The 20,670-nt window shown below is 38.1% G+C and overlaps 1 protein-coding gene across 1 annotated transcript in view; it reads right to left on the reverse strand.

The window, feature by feature from the left end:
- The window catches only part of HERC1 (HECT and RLD domain containing E3 ubiquitin protein ligase family member 1), a 205,299-nt gene that overhangs the window by 46,943 nt on the left and 137,686 nt on the right, over positions 1-20,670 (reverse strand). Inside the window, exons 36-45 of the mRNA XM_061157327.1 lie at positions 20,150-20,233; positions 17,657-18,177; positions 15,070-15,839; positions 12,353-12,551; positions 10,026-10,186; positions 4,232-4,348; positions 3,792-4,023; positions 2,611-2,735; positions 1,369-1,589; positions 170-438 (exon numbers count right to left, since the gene is read on the reverse strand). Coding sequence (XP_061013310.1) covers positions 170-438; positions 1,369-1,589; positions 2,611-2,735; positions 3,792-4,023; positions 4,232-4,348; positions 10,026-10,186; positions 12,353-12,551; positions 15,070-15,839; positions 17,657-18,177; positions 20,150-20,233 — 2,699 coding nt within the window. The remainder of the gene's footprint in view (positions 1-169; positions 439-1,368; positions 1,590-2,610; positions 2,736-3,791; positions 4,024-4,231; positions 4,349-10,025; positions 10,187-12,352; positions 12,552-15,069; positions 15,840-17,656; positions 18,178-20,149; positions 20,234-20,670) is intronic.

Below are 20,670 nucleotides of genomic sequence, written 5' to 3' on the forward strand. Positions count from 1 at the left end.
GCCCACCAGGCTCCTCCATCCATGAGATTCTCCAGGCAAGAGTACTGGAGTGGGTTGCCATTTCAGGTAATTCCTCACATGAAGAAAACTACAATCCCCATGTCTTAATGAGAGATCCTTTTAAATACTTCAGCCAGAGGGTCTGGATATCTACACAATTTCAAGGTACCTTTCAGAACTTGTTGCCTTGGATTTGGTCTTCAGGGCTAAGTACTTTTCCCTGCAGCTGCCGCATAGCAGGTAGTATGGATTTCCACTTCCACATTCACCACCGAACCAGCCATCCACATAGGAGCCGTTGCTGCGATAGCCCTGGCGGTTTGCGCTGCGCCCGCAGCCTGGGTGATTCCTCTTCATGTGCTGATTGAAGTTGATGACACTGCATTCACACAGCTCACACACCACCACTTCTTCCCTGTCTTCAGACTCACAAACATGCTGCACAAAATGATTTCATATTACATGATTAGTCAAGTTAACATAAAATTAGGAAGAGGTAAACAGATCATTTATATTAAACTACTTGCTTACATATGCTGGAATATTGCAAGATGTTCATCAAAGCTATAACAAATCAAAATTCAGATCACACAGTCTGAAGGTGTTCTTTGCACCTTCCTCACACTAAGTGACAATAAAAGTAACTGACTATACTACTCAGAAAAAAACTATTAATAAAAACAATCTGCCTCATCTCAATTATTTAAAATCCCTCCAATGAAAACTTTTATCTGATCATAACATGCATATCTATTTACTGAATTTCTAAGAAGTCATTAGATTAATTTATCTTATTAAGTCAATGTGGTATATGATCTTCCCTATAAAACTTCCACTTGTGAACTTCTCAGTTTCCCTGCTACAAAAAGTGTAATGCTAAACAGTGTAAACATACAAACCCACCATGTACCCTGCCCTTTGATGGACGTATTTACAAGATCTAGGTGGCACTGGCTCCTAGAATGAGGCACTACAGTGATTAACTAGAACCTATGAAGGAGAAGAGCATGCATTCAATAGCAAGATAAGCACAGCAGCCATGTTGAATATCCGGCAGAGTTGATTGGGATCTGATGCTTATTTTGTAATCTATCTTTGATATTAGAATCAAATGATCACAATATGGCTCTATTCATCTAGTCTGGGGAGAGAAGCAATAAAATCGCACAGAGAAAGCAACAAGCGAGACTTTTTTCTTATTAGATTGTAGGTATCAAAGTAATCTCAAGTGTTAGAGCCCCAAACTTCAGGATGAGATGTCAGACTTTTCAGAGTGTTACAACTCTAGGCAAGGCTGTTATTAGTAAGCTGTATGAACAGGAGGGCAGGAAAATAAGTCAGAGCAGCCCCCGCTGCAGTCACACACACCCAGGTAGGCCAATCCAGTACCTCTGGGATCCACATTCCCAGAATATCATTGTCACTGGTCAGGTCTTGTCCAAACATAGCTTCCATCGCTTCATCATCAAGATCAATTTCCAATTCCTCATCTAAATTAAAGTCATACAACGCCCCTGGGTCTTGTTGCAAAGATATTCCTTCTCTCCGACTTTGATTCCTGTGGGCCTGCACAGAGCGGTATAACCCCGCTCAGAACAAAACAAGAAAGGCATTTTATTTGCATGTATAAAATAATTCTAAATATTTCGCCAGTTCTTAACTGCCATACAACGCAGGGTAAGAGCCTATCTCAGCTGACTTACTGGACTCCAAATCATAAACATAAAACTTTACCTATCGTATGTGCTTCTTCTTCTGTGAAATGGGGATAACAGCATTCATACCTTGCATAGTTGCTGATAGGTTTAAATAAGATAGTCCATGTAAAATATTTCATAAAGTTTGTTATACAGAAGAACACTAAATAAATGTGGGCTGTTATTATCCTTTCAGTTTTTTAAAATCAGTCCCTTTCACTATATATTAAATATACATCCTATATGTTCTAGGACAGTCTCAATGTCTCTGTTCCTATAAACTACTGAATCATTATTTATGTTTTAAGAATTCAAGGATTAAACTCTGCTTTGACAAAAAATATATATTAGATTTCAGTTTGGAAAATATATTCCCTATAACTTATATTTCATATGCCAAGAACATAATTTTCAAAATATTTGCTAATGTAATGAAAAAAATACATTTTTGCTTATCCAGGGCCTTACCTAGTAGTGAAGCCCTGAAGCCCTGAAGTCCACAAAGTACATCAGAAAAGCCAGTGCCTACTTGGCACAGAACTCTTTCTAGTTCCTTCTCACCTGTGATGTCTTAAACATGTATTTTCACTTCTTAAATTATGTTTCTTGAGGGTAGAGAGAGCATTTATGAAATTTCTCAGTATCTACAAGTGACTACTAAAGCCTTCTGCATCCAGAGGGAGCTTAAAAACAAATTTATGAATGTATGCTGTGATTTAAATTAAATAAAATTATATAAATGCATAGAAAGTAATATGCAATAGTTGCTCTTTGAATGTGGAGGTACTGAATATTTAGTGTTATTAATCTACATCTTCTACATCTTCTTTAATGTTTCTTTTACATTGACTTTAAAATATAAACAAACTATATAATACTTCCACCAAGAGAAGGATATGAAACATATACTTACCTGCTCTTGCTAGCAATGTTCGAGCAGCTAAATCAAACTTGTGCCTTCTTGTTACTGCTGAACGACCCCTAGCTGGCGGTCCACTTCCAGAAGCTGTATTCTCTGCATGATCCAGATTATCAGCACTAAAAGTGCAAGTTTGAAAGCAATGCACATTTTAGAAAATCATCATGAACAGAAAACACAGGTACTAACTTGGTTGTAGTATGTTTTCCTCCAAGTATTATCAAGAACAATATGTTTATGATAAAATTTTGAAATACATCTTTTGTGCTTGGCAAGGTTCCTAAGTTATAAATGTCATATTGCTCTGAGCAGTAATGTTATCTGATTTTGAAATATACCAACCATGAAATACAAGTTTAAATTCAAATGAGGTCAATAGCCTTAAATAAATCTTAAATGATTATATACTTAAAATCTGAAATGACTGGGAATCCTTGCCTTGGAGCAACAGATATTTCAAAATAAGCTATGGAAATATTCACTGAGCTTGTCAGAAAAAGCCTGCAGATTAATATAAGACACAAGCCCCAATATGACTTCATGAACTAAAATGAAATGAAGATTTAAAGTCATAAGAAGTGCTGAATAAGGAGCATTTTAGAAAGAATTACAGAATAGTTTTTACATTTTATTTTTAATTGCATGATAATTGCTTTACAATGTTATGTTGGTGTCTCCATTTCTTTTCAGGCTAGGCATTATTACAGAATTTGTTTTGCAACTTTAAAAAAGGGTGTATTGCATTGGATATTAAACACTAAAGATGAGATGAAAATATAAACCTATATTAAGAAACACAAAGATTTCTACTGAATCCATTCCTATTGAATGCATTAAATCAATTATATAAAAATGAGCATTCTAGTTATTTAACATATAATATTTTATCAACATGTTTATTTTATTTCAGAATAAACAGTTTTTAGTTTGTTCTTTTCAGCAACTTTATATTAAAATTATTTCCTTATTTTCATAAAAATATCACTCAAGTCAAGATTTGTCATGTCATTTTTACCCTTCACATAAACATAAACTTGTAACTGAAATGTCCATCTTTTCATATATCTCTAGTTATCAACTTTATACATTGGAAGCACCTATGAAGGAACATAAGTGGGGCTCTTGAGGCACCATTTATAACACATAGAACAGGAATATGGAAATTGGAATTTCACCTTTCACTAAAGCCTTCCTCCATTTCAGCAGCATCAGCTGACGGTATGTCTCCTGGTGACTGCAAGTAACAGGGATCATTTGACTTCCCACTACTGCCTGCAACTGCTGCTCCGTGCCTTGAGTCAGCTGTGCTGCCTGACTGGGGCTCTTCCTCATCTTCGTGCCCAGGGTGCTCTATCATCCACATGGCAAGGACGGTGATGTTCTGGGCATCAGCCTCGCCTCGAGCACCTGAACGGGTGGAAAAAAGGTCTAATGTTGACTTTGGGCAAAATAATTATTTCTGCTATCAGTTTAAGAGTGCCTGCTATGATGCAACTATAATTAAATCTTGTATCAAAAATTTTATCAAGCTTTATGGCCTCTTAAAAAACATATTGCCCTTAATAAAGATGATGTTTCTCATATCTGCATATACTGATACTTAAAATTACAGTACCTGTGGCTTCCATGGCTTTCGCAATCTGCCGGAGAGAGAACCCCATTTCTAACAAAGGTACTGCAATCGCTGGAGGAGGAGGAGAAGTTGAAAGTCTACTGCTTGGGTCTGACAAGGCTGAAACAAAAGAGAGGTAAAGTCCTAAATATCACTATATACCATGAGTAAAAAGTGTTCCTTTAGTGACCATAATTCCCAATTTTCTTAATACTGTCCAAATTTAATGAAATGTTAAAGAATTCACTAATTGAATGTGATTAAATTTGATAGAGCTTCTTAAGGTTTTTCTTAAAGATAAACCAGCTATTATGAAATAAACCTGCTGAAAACAATGGTTAATATTTTCTTTTTTAAAAGTTTCCTATTTACAAAAAATTTTTAATTTTACAGAAATTTTAAAGAATAGTACAAAAAATTCTTTTACCCCTGAACAACTAGAGAATAAGTAAAAGACACAATGTTCCATCTTCCCTGAATATACTAATACATCACTCCTACAAATAACAACATTCTCCTGCATAACCACAATGCAACTATCATAGTCAGGAAATTCACAATTATCATCTAATCCAGATTCCAGTTTCAAGGAAAGTCCTGATTATGTTTTTTACAGCAAAGGATCCTATCCAGGATAATCTTTACATTTAATTTTTCATGTCTCTTCAGCCTCCTTTAATCACTTTGATATTTAGAAGATTCCAGGCCAGTTACAGGGTAGAAAGTCCCTCAATCTGGTATCTGCTATTTCCTCATGACTAGATTCAGGTTGTGCTTTTTGGCAGGGGTATCACAGAACTGATGTTGCCTTCTTACTGCATTCTATTAGATGGTCCATGATTTTATTTTGTCTCATTACTGATGATGTTAACTTTGATTACTTGAGTTAACCTGGTACCTGCCAGGTTTCTCCACCGTAAAGTTAACTCTTTCTTTTCCTTTGTAATTAATAAGTATTTGTGGGGAAGAAACTCTGAGAATATGTAAATATCTTATTCTTCATCAAAGTTTCACTCAGCATTTATTATATTGGGGTTTCCCTGGTGGCTCAGACAGTAAAGAATCCACCTGCAATGGTAGAGACCCAGGTTCGATCCCTGGGTCAGGAAGGTCCCCGGGAGAAGGGAATGACTACCCACTCCAGTATTCTTGCCTGGAGAATCCCATGGACAGAGGAGCCTGGTGGGCTCAGTCCCTGGGGTTGCAAAGAGTTGGACGAGACTGAGTGACTAACACTTCCCCTTTCGTTTGTCTACTGGCTGAATTAAGTATTATCATTATGATAGCTGACAAATGATGGTATTTTAAAGTCCACCAGTGCTTTCAGATTCATCAGTTGGTATTCCACTCTAAAGCAAAGCTCCTCCTTTTTCATATGGTTATGGATTCTTATTGCATTCACAACTTATTATCTGTTAGTATAATTATTGTTTTTTATGTCCCAAATCTCCCAGATTTGGCCAGTGGATGCCCTTCCATTCTAATTTCTATGTCCTTCAGGCCTGTGCCCATCATTCTCTGAGTATTTCACCACTTTGTGGCACAAGCCATTCTACACTCATCTCATACTCAGACCTGAAATGCCACTTCTCTCAGAAGATCAAGGTTCCTTCTTATAGAGAATAGTATTTAGAAGATAGGATTTTGGCACTAGGTGTGTGTACTGCTATTGAAGCATCACTGCTCCAAGGCTCTCTCAGTGGACAGTTGCCAGTGGAGGCCCTCTTCAACCTACATGGCTCTGACACCTAGTGCCAGACAGTGAGGACACTTCCTCACCCCAGCTGGACTCAAAAGCTCTATGCCAGGCCACTCCACACACAGAAGTTTTTTTCACCCAAATCTGGCTCTGACAACCCACTGTGGTCTACCATGCTACACACCTCCCTTACCCTGCTGGCATGAATGCCTGCCTAGACTGGCCTCACTTAACGGCTTTTGAATTGGATTAGTAAGGAAGAAGGGAAGGAGGGAAGACTATAATTCTTATTTTTGCTTAGAAAAAAAGTCATTACTGCTACCGTGGTGATAGCCCTGATGTATCTGTTGAAGTTCACCCTCTTGCCATGAAAGATAACAAAGGCTAGATTTACCCTCACCTTAAGAAACTAAAAAAAAAGACAAAAATTATCAAACAGTCTGCAGATGAATAGGCAGTGTGGGACAGTAATTCCTGAAAGAAGGGAATCAAATGAGGCAAGGTGTAAAACTGCCTTAGCTTACAGCCTGGAAAAAATTTCCAAACCTGCAGATCAGGGAAGGCAAATTCAAGCTAAACTTAGGAGTCTCTCTGAATGGTGGTGACAAAGTACAGATTCAAAGGTGGCTAGAATGAACAGGGTAGGATACTCTTTTCATCTGAGCTACACAGAGAACTCCAGAAATGTGCAGAGGGTCCTCGTCACCTCAAGCCTTCCAGCTAATGCTAATACAACAACTATCCAAAGTCAGGGAAAGAATCACCCAGAAGCAGCAGGCAGAACAATCCTTAGAGCTCACATAAGGTTGAGAAGCATTTGTGTTACAACAAGCCAAAATTAAAAAAAAACTTTGTAATAATGAGGCATAAAGCACTGGGTAGAATACTAAACAAACTGAAAGTTGTCCTGGTCCCACCTAACAAAGCTTAAAAGGAAGTCTTGAAAGAATCCAATTGTTTTCAAGTTACTTAACTGTATTCTAGAACAAAGTTAAAGTACAATTACAGAAGTACAAAATATCTAGCATTCAACTAGGTAAAACTCACAATGTCTGGTATCCAATAAAAAGTTACCAAACATGCAAAGAATCAAGAAAGCACATTCAAAATGAAGAGATAAATTAGTTACTAGAAACAGACCTATAAATGAGAGAATTGATAAATTAAGTACAACAGATATTAAAACAGATACCATAAATACAGTTGACTCTCATTTGTGGATTCCATATCTGCCAATAATTTACTCATTAAAATTGATTTATAACTCCAAAATCAATACTCATGGCACTTTCACAGTCATTCACATGCACAGGATGACCAAAAGATTCAGTCTCCTGATGCATTGACTTCCAGCTAAGGTCACACAAGGTGATGCTGTGTATTCTTGTTTCAGTTTTTCAGACTATAACAAGTATCCTTTTCATGTCATTTAGTGTAACTTTTTTTTTTTTGCATGTTTTGTGCTTTTTGTTGGCAATTTCATTGTTTAAAATAGCCTCCAAGTATAGTATTGAAATGCTGTCTAGTGTTCCTAAGTGCAAGAAGGCTACAATGTGCCTTATGGAGAAAATATGTTAAGCTTCACACAGGCATGAGTTAATAGTGCTCCTGGCCATGAGTTCAATGCTAATGAATCAACAATACATTATATTAAATATGGTGTCTTTAAATTGAAACATACATAAAATAAGGCTGTATTTTGATCCGTTGACAAGAGTGTGATCAGAAGCTCGCAAATAACTAGCCCTGTATTTTCACCAGAAATAGTGGTTCCGTTTTTGCTAATTCTGTGTTCACAGAACATAACTGTTCTAATAATGAAAACTGTTATTCCATGTATTCCATAAGGTAGAGGAAAGACAGAGTATGTTAAACAGACATGGAAAATTAAAAAAAAAAATACACAAAAACTTCTAGAAATCTACACTATGAAGGGAAAAACACACTGAATTTCCCAAGACCTTTGGGTGCTTCCCTGGTGGCTCTTACGGTAAAGAATCTGCCTGCAATGCAGGAGACCTGGGTTCAATCCCTGGGTCAGAAAGATACCCCGGAGAAGGGAATGGCTTATCACTCAAGGATTCTTGCCTGGAGAATTCCACAGACAGAAGAGCCTGGTGGGCTACAGTCCACAGGGCTGCAAAGAGTCAACATGACTGAGCAACTAACACTTACAATTTCTCTATAAAAAAGGCATAATTCAATCTACAGCTTCAAATCAGAGAAGACAACTCAGTTTGATGAGGAAGATTCCCTTTAATTAAAAGCACTGTTTTACCAGAAAGAAACTCAAAGACTTAGAAAATGAACTTACAGTTGCCAAGAGGAAGGGACAAGTTAAAGAGTTTGGGATGTCACGTACACACTGCTATATTTAAAATGGATAACTAACTTGGAGAACAAGATGGTAGAGGAGTAGGTGGACGTGGAGTGTATCTCTCTACACAGATACATCAGGAATATACCTTCAGACATAGAAGAGCACACAGAACACCAGCTGAAAAGAGATGGGAGTACCTGATCAGCTGAAAAGAATATATAGAACCACACAAAACTCAGTAGGTTGAAGGAACTAGGGGGGAAAACAGGAGAGTTAGTAGGACTGGACCTGCCCTCAGTGGGTTGGGAAACTGAAGCAGGGGTCCCATACCCACATCAGAGCAATTGTCTGAGTCAGAGAGAAACATCTAAGGCTGAGAGTGAAACAGCTCATCTGTGGCAGCCTAAATGGAATGAGAATCAGACAGTCCTTGCCTCAGCCATACATAACCAGGACAGGGACGCAGGTCCCCTGGAAGGCGTGGAAGCTGGGAGCTGGAGTTTAGGGACTGTGGAGGAATGCCAGGGTGAGGGTTGCTACTGACTGTGGAGAGACGGATTGAGGGGAGGTGAGGGAGGAGACTGGTGGGAATTGCCTGTGGAGCAAAGGTGGGCAGCTACGGAAGCAAGGCAATACTGCTGAGTCACGTGTAGGGGATGGAGCCATCACCATAGCCTCATTCCCCCCTCACGCCAGCAAGGGCAGCTGAGCAACAGAAAAGTTGGCCCATTAAACACCTGACACACTGAACGACAGAGTAGGAGCCCACCCAGCATGCCCCTTTAAGTGCCTGATGCACGGAACTAGAGGAGGACCCCACCCAGAATGCCCCTTTAAGTGACTGATGCCCGGAACTAGAGGAGGACCCCACCCAGCAGGCCCCTTTAAGTGACTGATGCCCGGAACTAGAGGAGGACCCCACCCAGCAGGCCCCTTTAAGTGCCTGATGCACGGAACTAGAGTAGGATCCCACCCAGCAGGCCCCTTTAAGTGACTGATGCACAGAACTAGAGTAGGACCCACCCAGCATGCCCCTTTAAGTGCCTGACATGCCGAACTACAGAGTAGGACCCCAGTCAGAAAGAGAAAGATAAATATCATATTCTGACGCATATATTCAGAATCTAGAAAAATGGTACTGAAGAATTTATTTACAGGGCAGCAGTGGAGAAACAGACATAGAGAATAGACTTATGGACTTGGGGAGAGGGGAGGAGAGGGTGAGAAGTATGGAAAGAGTACCATGTAAACTTACATCACCACATGTAAAATAGACAGCCAGTGGGAATTTGCTGCATGACTCAGGGAACTCAAACTGGGGCTCTGTAACAACCTAGAGCGGTAGGATGGGGAGGGCGATGGGAGAGGGAGGTTCAAAAAGGAGGGGATATATGTATACCTATGGCTGCTTCATGTTGAGGTTTGCAGAAAACAACAAAATTCTGTAAAGCAATTATCCTTCAATAAAAAAATAAAGGATAACCAACAAGAATCTATTGTATAGTATATGGAACTCTGCTCAATGCTATGTGGCAGCTTTGATGAATCAGAGAGGGGTTTGGGGGAGAATGGAAACATGTATATGTATGGCTGAGTCCCTTCATTGTTCACCTGAAACTACCACAACATTGTTAATCAGCTATATGCCAATACAAAACAAAAAGTTAAAAAAAAAAATCACTGTTTTAGTGAAGACAAAACACAATGCCCACATAATCAAGTCCCACACATATGGAATGCCAAGGTCTGGGTGTCAAAGTGCATGACAGCACACGCACCTGTGCGGTTGGCTGGCCTTGCTGACTGGGAATCAGGAGAAGTTAGGCTTTGCCTTCTTCCTACTTCATCAGAAGGAGAGGTTGGTAGGGATGATATTGGAGGAGTCTGTGCTCGACGTGTGGGAAGCACAGTGGTAGTTGGGTAACTAGAGAACATTTGCCTTTAGGGAAACAATAAAGGTTAGCATAGAAATCCAATTAGAAAATAATATATACATAACAATCTCCTTATAGAAATATGCAACCTGGAAAAACTACACAAGTTGGCTACAGTTTAACTGGGGAGAGGGAAGATAGACTCTGCAGTTTTAAAAATCATTATCTCATAGGATGCTTTTACCATAAAACTAGTAATACCTTTTCATTTGTTCAAGCAAAATGAAAGTGACATGACAAGTAGGGAGAATATAGAAATCAGGAAAATAGATTTTTAAAAAATCTCTGCCTTCGTGGAGCTTTCCTTCAATTACAGTACTAAGATGACAGGAGTATTTTGGTAGGCATATTGTAGTTAGACAATAAAGAAGACTTTTAAAGATAGATAACTTATAGTTACTTCCGATGTATACATTTACTAGCTAGCCATGAAAGTATTCACATGGATTCAAAGTAATAGTCTATAGGTAAGTTATGGAAACAAAAGATAAGTGCCTAGTCACACAACACAAATGAAAAACAGTATATGAATGTCAACAGTGTGGACGGGTAAAAGTACAGGAGAAGTAACCCCTTTCAGGCTGAGAAGGCAGACACCAGCTAAAGAATAAAGTCCAGGAAGATCCTCACTGACTGACTGCTCTTTAGATTTGCCCAACAGAACTAATGACAACTTTTCAAGCATCAAAAAAGCACTGTCAACCCAGTCAAGTAACTATGATATGATGAGGGCAGCTGTTCCCTGATTTTTCTCATGTTAAATGATGGTAAGCCAGGGGAGACAACTGCAACTCTACTAACACAGTCCCAGCCAATATGAGGTAAATGCAGACTAAAAGGAAAGAAAGAGTCACAGGGCTGGTGAATGCCTCTAGGGGCAAGGGAGCATTATTTTACCACTGAATCCCACGCCTATGGAGTTTCAGGGCAACAAAGAGTTACAGTGCTACTGATCCTCTGTTGATGCCTTGAATTCTTAATTGCCAGAAGGATTAAAACACATGTTAAAATATCCTATCACTCTTCTTTTCCTCCTTTCTCAAACAGAAGTAACTCCTGGAGCTGTGTTACTTAAGAGAGACTAAGAGATAGGCAATGTGTGGGGACTGGCCACTGGTATAGCTACTAGGATTAACACTACTTCTGCCTTAAAAAAAACTAGAACAATAATTTTTATTCTGTGGGCTGAAGCTCACTGCATCAGAATCACAGAGACTTAATTCAAACGCAAACTAGGCACCACACTGGACCTACTGAATGTGACTTGCTGGGAGATACAGCCCCAGAGCTTTAGAAAGCCTCCCAGATGGCTCTTGAGTACAACAAAATTTTACCATCATTACAAAAACAACCACTCTCCTACTCTCTTAAGAGGTCAGTCTACACACTGGAAATAATGAGCTGTCAATTAAGGGAAGGGGGGAAAGAAATAAGAAAAGGGAAAATAATCATTCTGCTTCCCTTAATTTCACTTAAGCCCTAGTTAAAAGAGGTCACAAAACAGTCTCTCTCCAAGGATGTTCCCTTAAAGGTTTTCATTTGGAAAAGAAAAAAAAAAAGGTTTTCATTTTGTCTAAACCTCTGGCAAACTGAAGCAAAAAAAGAAACAAACATTCTTTGGAATTTACAAGTCCACAAAATAGGTTTGGCTGAAGAAGCATCATCAGACATGCTCTTTCATGTGAAGAGCAGATTTGTTTGATCTTTTCAGAAAGAATAAAAGTACACTTAAAGAATTATGCTTAAAAAGAAAATATCTGAGAAAAGAAAATTATTTTCCTGGAGTTATGCTATTTCTTGAGGCTCTAATATTCAAAACACAGTATATACTTTTAAAGGAAAAAAAAAGTATTCAAAAGCCTAGCCAAACAAGCAAGCAAACAAACAAATAAACCATTACAAGGAGATAGAGTACTACAGTACCTGATTCTCAGTGGCACTGTTGATTAGATCTGGGACCACCACTAACTGGCGGTGAGGCTTCGGGCAAGTTATTAAACTTCTGAGGGGGCATTTTCAACCTCAGTAAAATGAATTTGACTATATGATCTTAGGTTCCCTCTAGCTCTAGAATGCCTTGCCATAGTTGGGCACATTCTTCATAAGAAAACAGTCATGTGTCTAGAATCACAGGCATCAATATAGCAGACATTAAAGGTCAACTTCCCTACCTGAGAAGACTAAGGGGCATCACTCCTGGGGACTCAGATGCAGGCACCGTTTCTGTGTCAGTGACTGGAGTCGTGGCAGTTGTGGTGTCCTCCAGTGAGCTGCTCATAAAGGAAGTTGTACTTGAGGCTGATGGGCTGGTGGTAACTGGGGTCTGTGCCTGTTGGGCTTGGTCACTTTCTTCAGCTTGTTGATCAATCTCTATAAACCAAGGTTATGGTTAAGACAGTAGTAAGGATTTTTTTTTTTTTTTTTAAGTGATAAGGAAATGGGAAACTTTTAATTTGGAAAGTTTCTGATTTATTTCCTAAGTATCAATTTCTGTGAAGGATTTACAGGAAAAAATGTTCTTCTATATATACATCCTTATATTCACTATTGTGGGGATTTCCAGGTAGCTCAGTGGTAAAGAATCTGCCTGTCAATGCAGGAGATGCAAGAGACCCAGGTTCGATCCCTGGGTCAGGAAGAGCCCCTGGAGTAGGAAGTGGCAACACACTCCAGTATTCATGCCTGGAAAATTTCATGGACAGAGGAGCCTGACGGGCAACAGTCCATGGTGCCACAAAGAATCAGATACGACTGAACATACATTCATTATTGTCTCATTATCATAGCCTCTTTGCTGACATTACTTTGCTGAAAAAGGTCCGTCTAGTCAAAGCTATGGCCAGTAGTCATGGATGGATGAGAGTTGGACTATAAAGAAAGCTGAGCACCAAAGAACCGATGCTTTTGAAATGTGGTGTTGGAGAAGACTCTTGAGAGTCCCTTGGACTGCAAGGAGATCAAACCAGTTCATCCTAAAGGAAATCAGTCCTGAATAGTCGTTGCAAGCAAGCACTGATGCTGAAGCTGAAGCTCCAATACTTTGGCCACCTGATGCAAAGAGCTGACTCGCTGGAAAAGATCCTGATGCTGGGAAAGATTGAAGGCAGGAGGAGAAGGGGACAACAGAGGATGAGATGGTTGGATGGCATCACCGACTCAATGGACATGAGTTTGAGCAAGCTCCAGGAGTTGGTGATGGACAGGGAGGCCTGGAATGCTGCAGTCCATGGGGTCACAAAGAGTCAGACACGACTAAGCAACTGAACTGAACTGACTATAGCCTCTACAGACAATAATGTAACAAGCTCTTGTAATTATTCATTTCTTACTTGAGAGAAGGTACTCTTTCACTTATATCTGCAAGATTTAACCAGAGGTTCTCTAAGAATCATTAAAACTGTGTTTCCTTAGCACTTTGATTGTGATGTAGTCTTCAAACAACAAAGAAGAAGATATGTAAATAGAAGAATAAAAACATCGACAGAAACTCCCAAGTTCTAAAAAAGGACAGTGCCTCACAAAATAAACTACTCTTAAGGGGTTTTTTTGTTTTGTTTTTGTTTTCTTACATTAAAATGTCTAAGGGCTTACAAAGTATTTGCAATTTTTTCTCATCTGGTAAGGGAACTTACAAATAAACATAATCAAGATAGCAGTTGTTACAAATAGCTAGCTAATTCTATTCGATTTGTGAAGTGACCAGCTACTTTTCATAATCATGATCTTAACAACTCCTGTTTATACGCACCATACACCTCTCTCTGCCTATTTACTATCTAAGCTAAAGAAGGAAGAAGGGGAATAAGGGAAAATGAAAAAGAAGAGGAAGTGGGAGGGAAGGAAGTAAAAAACAAGGAAGCACCATGAAGGTAGGTGACTTTGTTTTGTTCACTGTTGACTCCCCAAAATCTAGAAGGGTACCTAGCACACTGTAGGTACTCAATAAATATTTACTGAATGAATTTCATTTTTATTCTCAGAACTCTTATTACCACCACAGGTGAGGATAAAAGATAAACAAGGATTTTTACACACAATATATAGCCTATGAAAGTAGAACTTTTAGAAAGTCCTTTAAAATATCTCTTTAAGTTATCAGAATAATAAATATATATATATATACTGAATCAGATCAATAAATACATGAGCACCTTTTGTGGCATGAGCTAAATTTCAGTTTTACAAAATGTAGTAATTATTAAGTTCCATTACTTCCATAAGTTAAAAATAAAAAAATTACAGGTATAGGCACACCTCGCAGATACTGCGGGTTTGGTTCCAGATCACTGCAATAAAGCAAATATTGCAATAAAGCGACTTTTTGATTTCCCAGTGCAGAAAAAATTATGTTTACACTATAGTCTATTGAGTGTGCAACAGCATTATGTCTAAAAAACAAAAACCAATGTACATATCTTAACTAAAAGAATACTTCATTGTTAAAAAATGCTAACCATCATCTAAGCCTTCAGCAAGTCACAGTAGCAACATCAAAGATCACTGATCACAGATCACCGTAAGAAATACAATAATGACGAAAAAGTCTGAAATGCTGTGAAAATTACCAAAATGTGACAGAGACACAAAGCAAGCAAATGCTGTTGGAAAATGGCACTGAAAGACTTGCATAACCCAGAGTTGTCACAAATCTTCAATGTGTAAAAATGCAGTATCTGCAAAGTGCAATAAAACGAGGTATGCCTGTAGACAGACAGTTATTAACATTAAGAAACAGAAAGGAACTGTCTGCCTTGCAAAGGAAAAAACACTGTGAAAACTTTTTTAGGCAAAAAAATTTATAAATCACTTACAGAATATATCACTTCTGACAATTATGAGTAACGTCAACAGCACAAAGCAAAAATTTTTTAAAAACCAGATAACTTACCTTGCTTAATTTTGCCCCCAAATTGGTCTTCCAAAAGCCCATGGACCACTAATTTATAGATCATGGCTTGAGCTCGTTCCAGATCTGCTAATCCCAGTGCTCTCTTTATGGGTGACCGCATGACTGCGCGCTTCACCATGTGGCGCATCAGAAACTGCAGTGCTGCGCGCATCTCCACGTCTTCATGAACAACTGGAGAGCTCGCACAGTCTGAGTTGTGGCCATTTTCAGCCAGAACTTTTGGTATCAGCAACAGCTCAGCATATTTACTGCAGCCAAGAAGAGCGCTGAGTGACTTCATAGCACCGAGGTAGAGATAGGACAGCTGGACCGCTCTGATTTCCGACTGGGCTATGTCATGGTTTTTGGACACATGTTCGTGATTTTTTCTTTTTCCTTCTGTTATCTGATGTTGGGATTCCGCACCTGGCACTGCTGAATCTAAAGAAAATGAAGCTATTTCGTTTTCTGATTTGGAGCTTGTGGTAGCCTTAACATCATCAGATGTTAAGCCTGTTCGTGTATCTAAAGCAGATTCACTCTCAATTTTCTGTTCAACATCCCCTTTCTCCTCAGATTCATGTCGGTGTTTCTTTTCATGTCGCTTGGTGCTCTGTTTGCCCATGTCTTCATGAATGCCAGTCAGATATGTGAGGTCCAGCAACACAGAAGCTGTCAGGCCTCGAAATCGTGCCACGTCAAAAGGAAGTGGTTCACAGGGTTCCAGATTATACAATGGAGTATCACTAGGCGACCAAAAAGTTGGGAAGCTTTAATAAAGATCAGAATGACACAGGAAGAAGCAAGTGAGGGATAGACAAGAGGAAGGTATAGAAAATAATGTAGACAAAATAAGATGTATCAAAATAGAGAATAAATTACACAAACTAGAGAACTCATTACAAACAGAAAAATGAATCTATTATGAGAAAAATGGGAAGATGTGATGTTAAACGCAAAAGCAATGAGATTTTCCTGCGCCTTCAAATATGAATATTCATTATTATATGACATAAGCCAGGGACTAGCAAAATTTCTATAAAGAGCCAAATAGTAAATATTTTAGGACTTGGAGGCCACATGGTCTGTTACAACTTTTCAACCCTGACATCATTGTGCGAAAGCAGTCACTGATGTACCTGAATGAATGCTTGTGGCTATTTAACTTTAACAGAAGCTGGGCCAGGTGTGGTTTGCCAATCCCTAATGTAAGCTGTTCAGAAAGCTTGTACAATAAATCTAGCTTATTATATGGGTAATGGCCATTTATAACCTATTCCAGATTAAGACTTTGATTCATTCAGAGAAATTACCTTGTAGTCTTCAATAAGTGCTTTCAATTTTAAGCGAAAAGATGACTACCTATTTCCTAATATCCAGCAAGAATTTCCAGACGTTTCAACATGCTATAACCATTAATAAAGAACTGGAATAGAAAGCTTTAACAAGTATACAAAGTCTGGTGGCATACATTTGTTCTATTAACCTAAGTTCTGGTTCCAGCTTAACCTACTCTTATTTTCTCTTTGGGTCATTTTTCTTATTAATATTTGTTTTAATTTAATCATTTTGCTTTATTGTATGCATCTTAGTAAGGCATCATAAATCCTTTCCAAAACAAGGCAAAGAATTACAGAAAAGGTAGATACTTTCACAAATAAAATTTTCATTGTTTTCTTAGCTTGGAGTCCATTAATTCCTGAAATTGTGTGTAAACTCACATGTGTTTATTTTTCAGCTGAGAGGGTCCATAGCTATCATTATATAACAGTACCACCTCCAAAAAATACTGAAGAACCATTGTTTTTGATATTGTCCCATGTCATATTAACAATGGAATCACTTTAAGCAGTATAATGAACAGTTACATAATATCATCAATAAATCTGTTTTCAAATGATACAGTTACGTAATCATTAGTTAAGTGAGTCCCCTTATTGACTGAAATACTTAACATACTTCCCTTTAAACATATAAAGCTTCTATTTCACAGAAATTCTACCTGATTCCAAACGCATCTAAATGCTTTTAATAAGCACACAGTTTGTGCCAAATAAACATAATTTTCATACCTATCAAAAATGTTGCACACTGAAGGTATAGAAATATATGCTTTAAAAAAAAGAATATTTTAAAATAACAGATAATATAAAACCTAATTTTAGTCACTCAAATGTTCCCATCCTACATTCAAAGCCTTCCTATATAAAATGGAACTAAGAGATCTGCTATCTGGCTTTTTTTCTGCCCCAATGTGTAATGGAAATGATTAAAAAGCAGGTAGTTAAATGAAAAATAGACAGAAGGATCCTACTTAATCTAAACTACTGAGCTTACCATTTTTTTTTTCCACAAAACAAAGTAAAAACTATATATTTTACAAACTACTAGTATTCCAAGGAACACAAGTTTGGGAAATACCCCTTTAGGAAATCAATAGTACTCATACCCAGATGTACGAAAAATATTATTTTAAAAAGTTAATTGGCAGCTCACCTAAAATACATAATTAGTCACTGTCCATAGGCAATAGCACATTTCACCAATAAATACTCATTTGCTAACAGTGTAACTCAACAAATCATACCTGATGGTAATTTCTGCTTCATCCCATTGGACTTTGGCAGACGTGCTGCCCTCTTTGACCACTCCCAGCAGCGTGGCATGGCGCCCAGTTTGCTTGTGAACACACCGACCTCCAACTCTAAGACCAGCATCAACTCCTCCTATCACCGCCAGCACAGGCCACACCTCTATGCAAAGGGTCCTCAGCTGCGGCTCTGACAGGTCAGCAAGGCCATGCCTACTGTGTTTACCTTTCTCTTCCTCTTTGTTCTCCTTTTCTTCTCTCATTTCATTTTCCTCTCGGCTTTGAACTGAACGGCTTTTCTTTAGCTTCTGACCTGATTCTTTAATACATATCTTAATTTTGTGTAGCCTTTCCATCATTTTTTTGTTAATGCAGTAAGTCCAACGGTCTGTTCGATGAAGGATACGAATAAGCTGAATAGTGGCCTCTGCCAGCACTGCAGCTACTGGACTACAAATAGGATCTCCTGGAAGGAGGTCTCGTGGTGTGCCACGCATCTGCATATCACAAATTTTCACCTATAAAAAAGAAAAGAGGGTGGCAAATGTGTGATTATTAATCGTTATCCTCAACTATTAATTCTGTAAATCACAAAACTATAAATCTAGCACATGTAACCCCATGTGGAACTAGTATTTGGTCTCCTGATATATGTGTATTGTACTATTGGCCCTCAATAAGGAGTGAGCAAGTGTTACAGCTCTACTAAAGTGAGTAGCAGTACGGTCAAGTTACCCTGTCATTTAAACCTTCTGCAGCCTGTGAGTAGGAGTGCTGTTGTGGTCACTCAAAAGACAGGTACAGACCAAGGTGTATGTGATTCTATTTGCTGTGCTGTGCTTATTCGTTGAGGCATGTCCAACTCTTTGTGACCCTATGGACTGTAGCCCACAAGGCTCCTCTGTCCGTGGGGATTCTTCAGGCAAGAATACTGGAGTGGGTTGCCATGCCCTCCTCCAGGAGATCTTAACCCAGGGATCGAACCCAGGTCTCCCGCATTGCAGGCGGATTCTTTACTGTCTGAGCTATCAGGGAAGCCTTAGTCCCTACTCCAAAAGTCATGACTTCACTCTAATCCTTAAGACTCCAGAATAATAATGAGTCCTGGGACCATCTCATATTGTTTCAGAGGCACAAAGATTAACTCACAAGGCTATAAAATTGGTCACACATTTCTAATAAGACATAGAGGTTAAAAGAAGAGAAAGACGTGGGTTCAAATCTTAACTTTGTGTAATCTTCAGAAATTATTTAATCTCTCTAAACCTCAGCTTTTTCATCTGGAAAAAAAAAACCCTGACACTAATACCTATATCTGTCTCTTACTATATTAAAGATTAAATTAGACTACACACATCAAGTGCTTATCAGCACTTTGCTGCGTGCCGGACACACAGTAAATATTAAAAAAAAATTAACTATTATTAGTATTGTTTCTATCAGATTCTGAAGTCACACAACGCTTCTGGGTAGAATAAACTGATTGATGTAAAACCTACCTAAGGTTAAATTAATTCCCTCAAGCTTCATGGATGTTAGGGAGCAATAAGCCATCATTCTAACCAGAACATACTAAGAACCTACTCTGAGCTGCAAGAATATCACCAGGGAAATGGATAAAAAGCAGGTACTGGGGTGCCTGTTTATTTCATTTCTAATTCAGTTTTGTTGGCCACCTGGTTCAAGAAGCAGTTCCACTATCTCATGAGTAGCTAGCTTGAAATTATACCTCCTTGAAAATTTTTAAAAATATATTTAAAAGGCCAGAATAAATGATAACTTTCATGGTTAGAATTTACCAAATCTAGCATTTTCATCACAGATGTATGATATGTGAGATAGCTTGACAACTTCCTACTAAAAAATAACTAAAATTCTGGAGACCAGACCTAGGCTATACTACATCCTCAAGTAAAAGAATAGGGTAGAAAACAAATCAATCCTCACAGCGAGACCATGAAGAAGTTTCTCTCTTCGTGGGTTTTAGATTAGGAGGAAAAAAAGTTTTAGTGAGAAGGTATCACTTTAATACTGTTCTAAGGACTTAGGGTTCAAATTTCCACCATCTACAGGGTCTGAAAACTCTCAGTGGAATGAATGAAAGGCAGCTTCCCCATCATAACTGAAATTTCCATTATTCACAGAATAGTATCTGTCTATACTGAGGTTATTTTTAGATTCCTCTCTCATAGGTATAACTGCCAATGAACCAGATTATCCCTAAACTATTTCCTGTAATTCCATATATGTTTGAAAGTTGACTCACTATATTCAAATTATCAGAATATCAAAAGAATCCCTTAAAAAAGAGTAAAGGTAATTTTAAAAAATAATCTAACCTTCTTCTGGAAGCATAAATTTACCTGAGAAGGTACTTCTAATGGTAGAAATAGCTTCTTGTACCTATAAACTCTGTATGATGCTAACAAATATTAATAAAAAATAACAAATATTCTTCATGCTTAATATGAAGGTCTGAGGTTTCATTACCTTTTCCCCTGGGTTGCTACTATAGAACATTACACATGGGTACAACTCTGCTGCATCCACGTCTTCAAAAGCTAATTTGGGTTCCTATAGTGTGACACGGGTGATAGGAAAAAAAGGAAACAAAAATATGTTTTAAAATTGATAATATCCAATACATATTAAGATTCAAAGATCTTACGAGACATAGTAAGTTACTAGATTCAAATCTCAATTATCCTTGCTAACCAAGGAAATTCCACATATAATAAATGATCTTAATTTGATCCTGTTACAACTGTCTTATTGAGATTTTACTATTGTCTTTTTCTTTTTTTTTGGTGCTGATAAATATTATAAGAACCAAAAGGATTAGAGAAAAAGCAGAGAAGAGCAAATAATCTGTAAACTGAATAGCTAGCACTAACTGAGTCAAGGATAAGTAAAAAGAAAAACTCTACGACATAAATCACAGCAAGATCTTTTTTGGTCCAATTCCTAGATTAATGAAAATAAAATAAACAAAAGGGACCTAATTAAACTTA

Source organism: Dama dama, chromosome 12 (genome assembly GCF_033118175.1).
Source record: "Dama dama isolate Ldn47 chromosome 12, ASM3311817v1, whole genome shotgun sequence".
NCBI classification, from domain to species: Eukaryota; Metazoa; Chordata; class Mammalia; order Artiodactyla; family Cervidae; genus Dama; species Dama dama.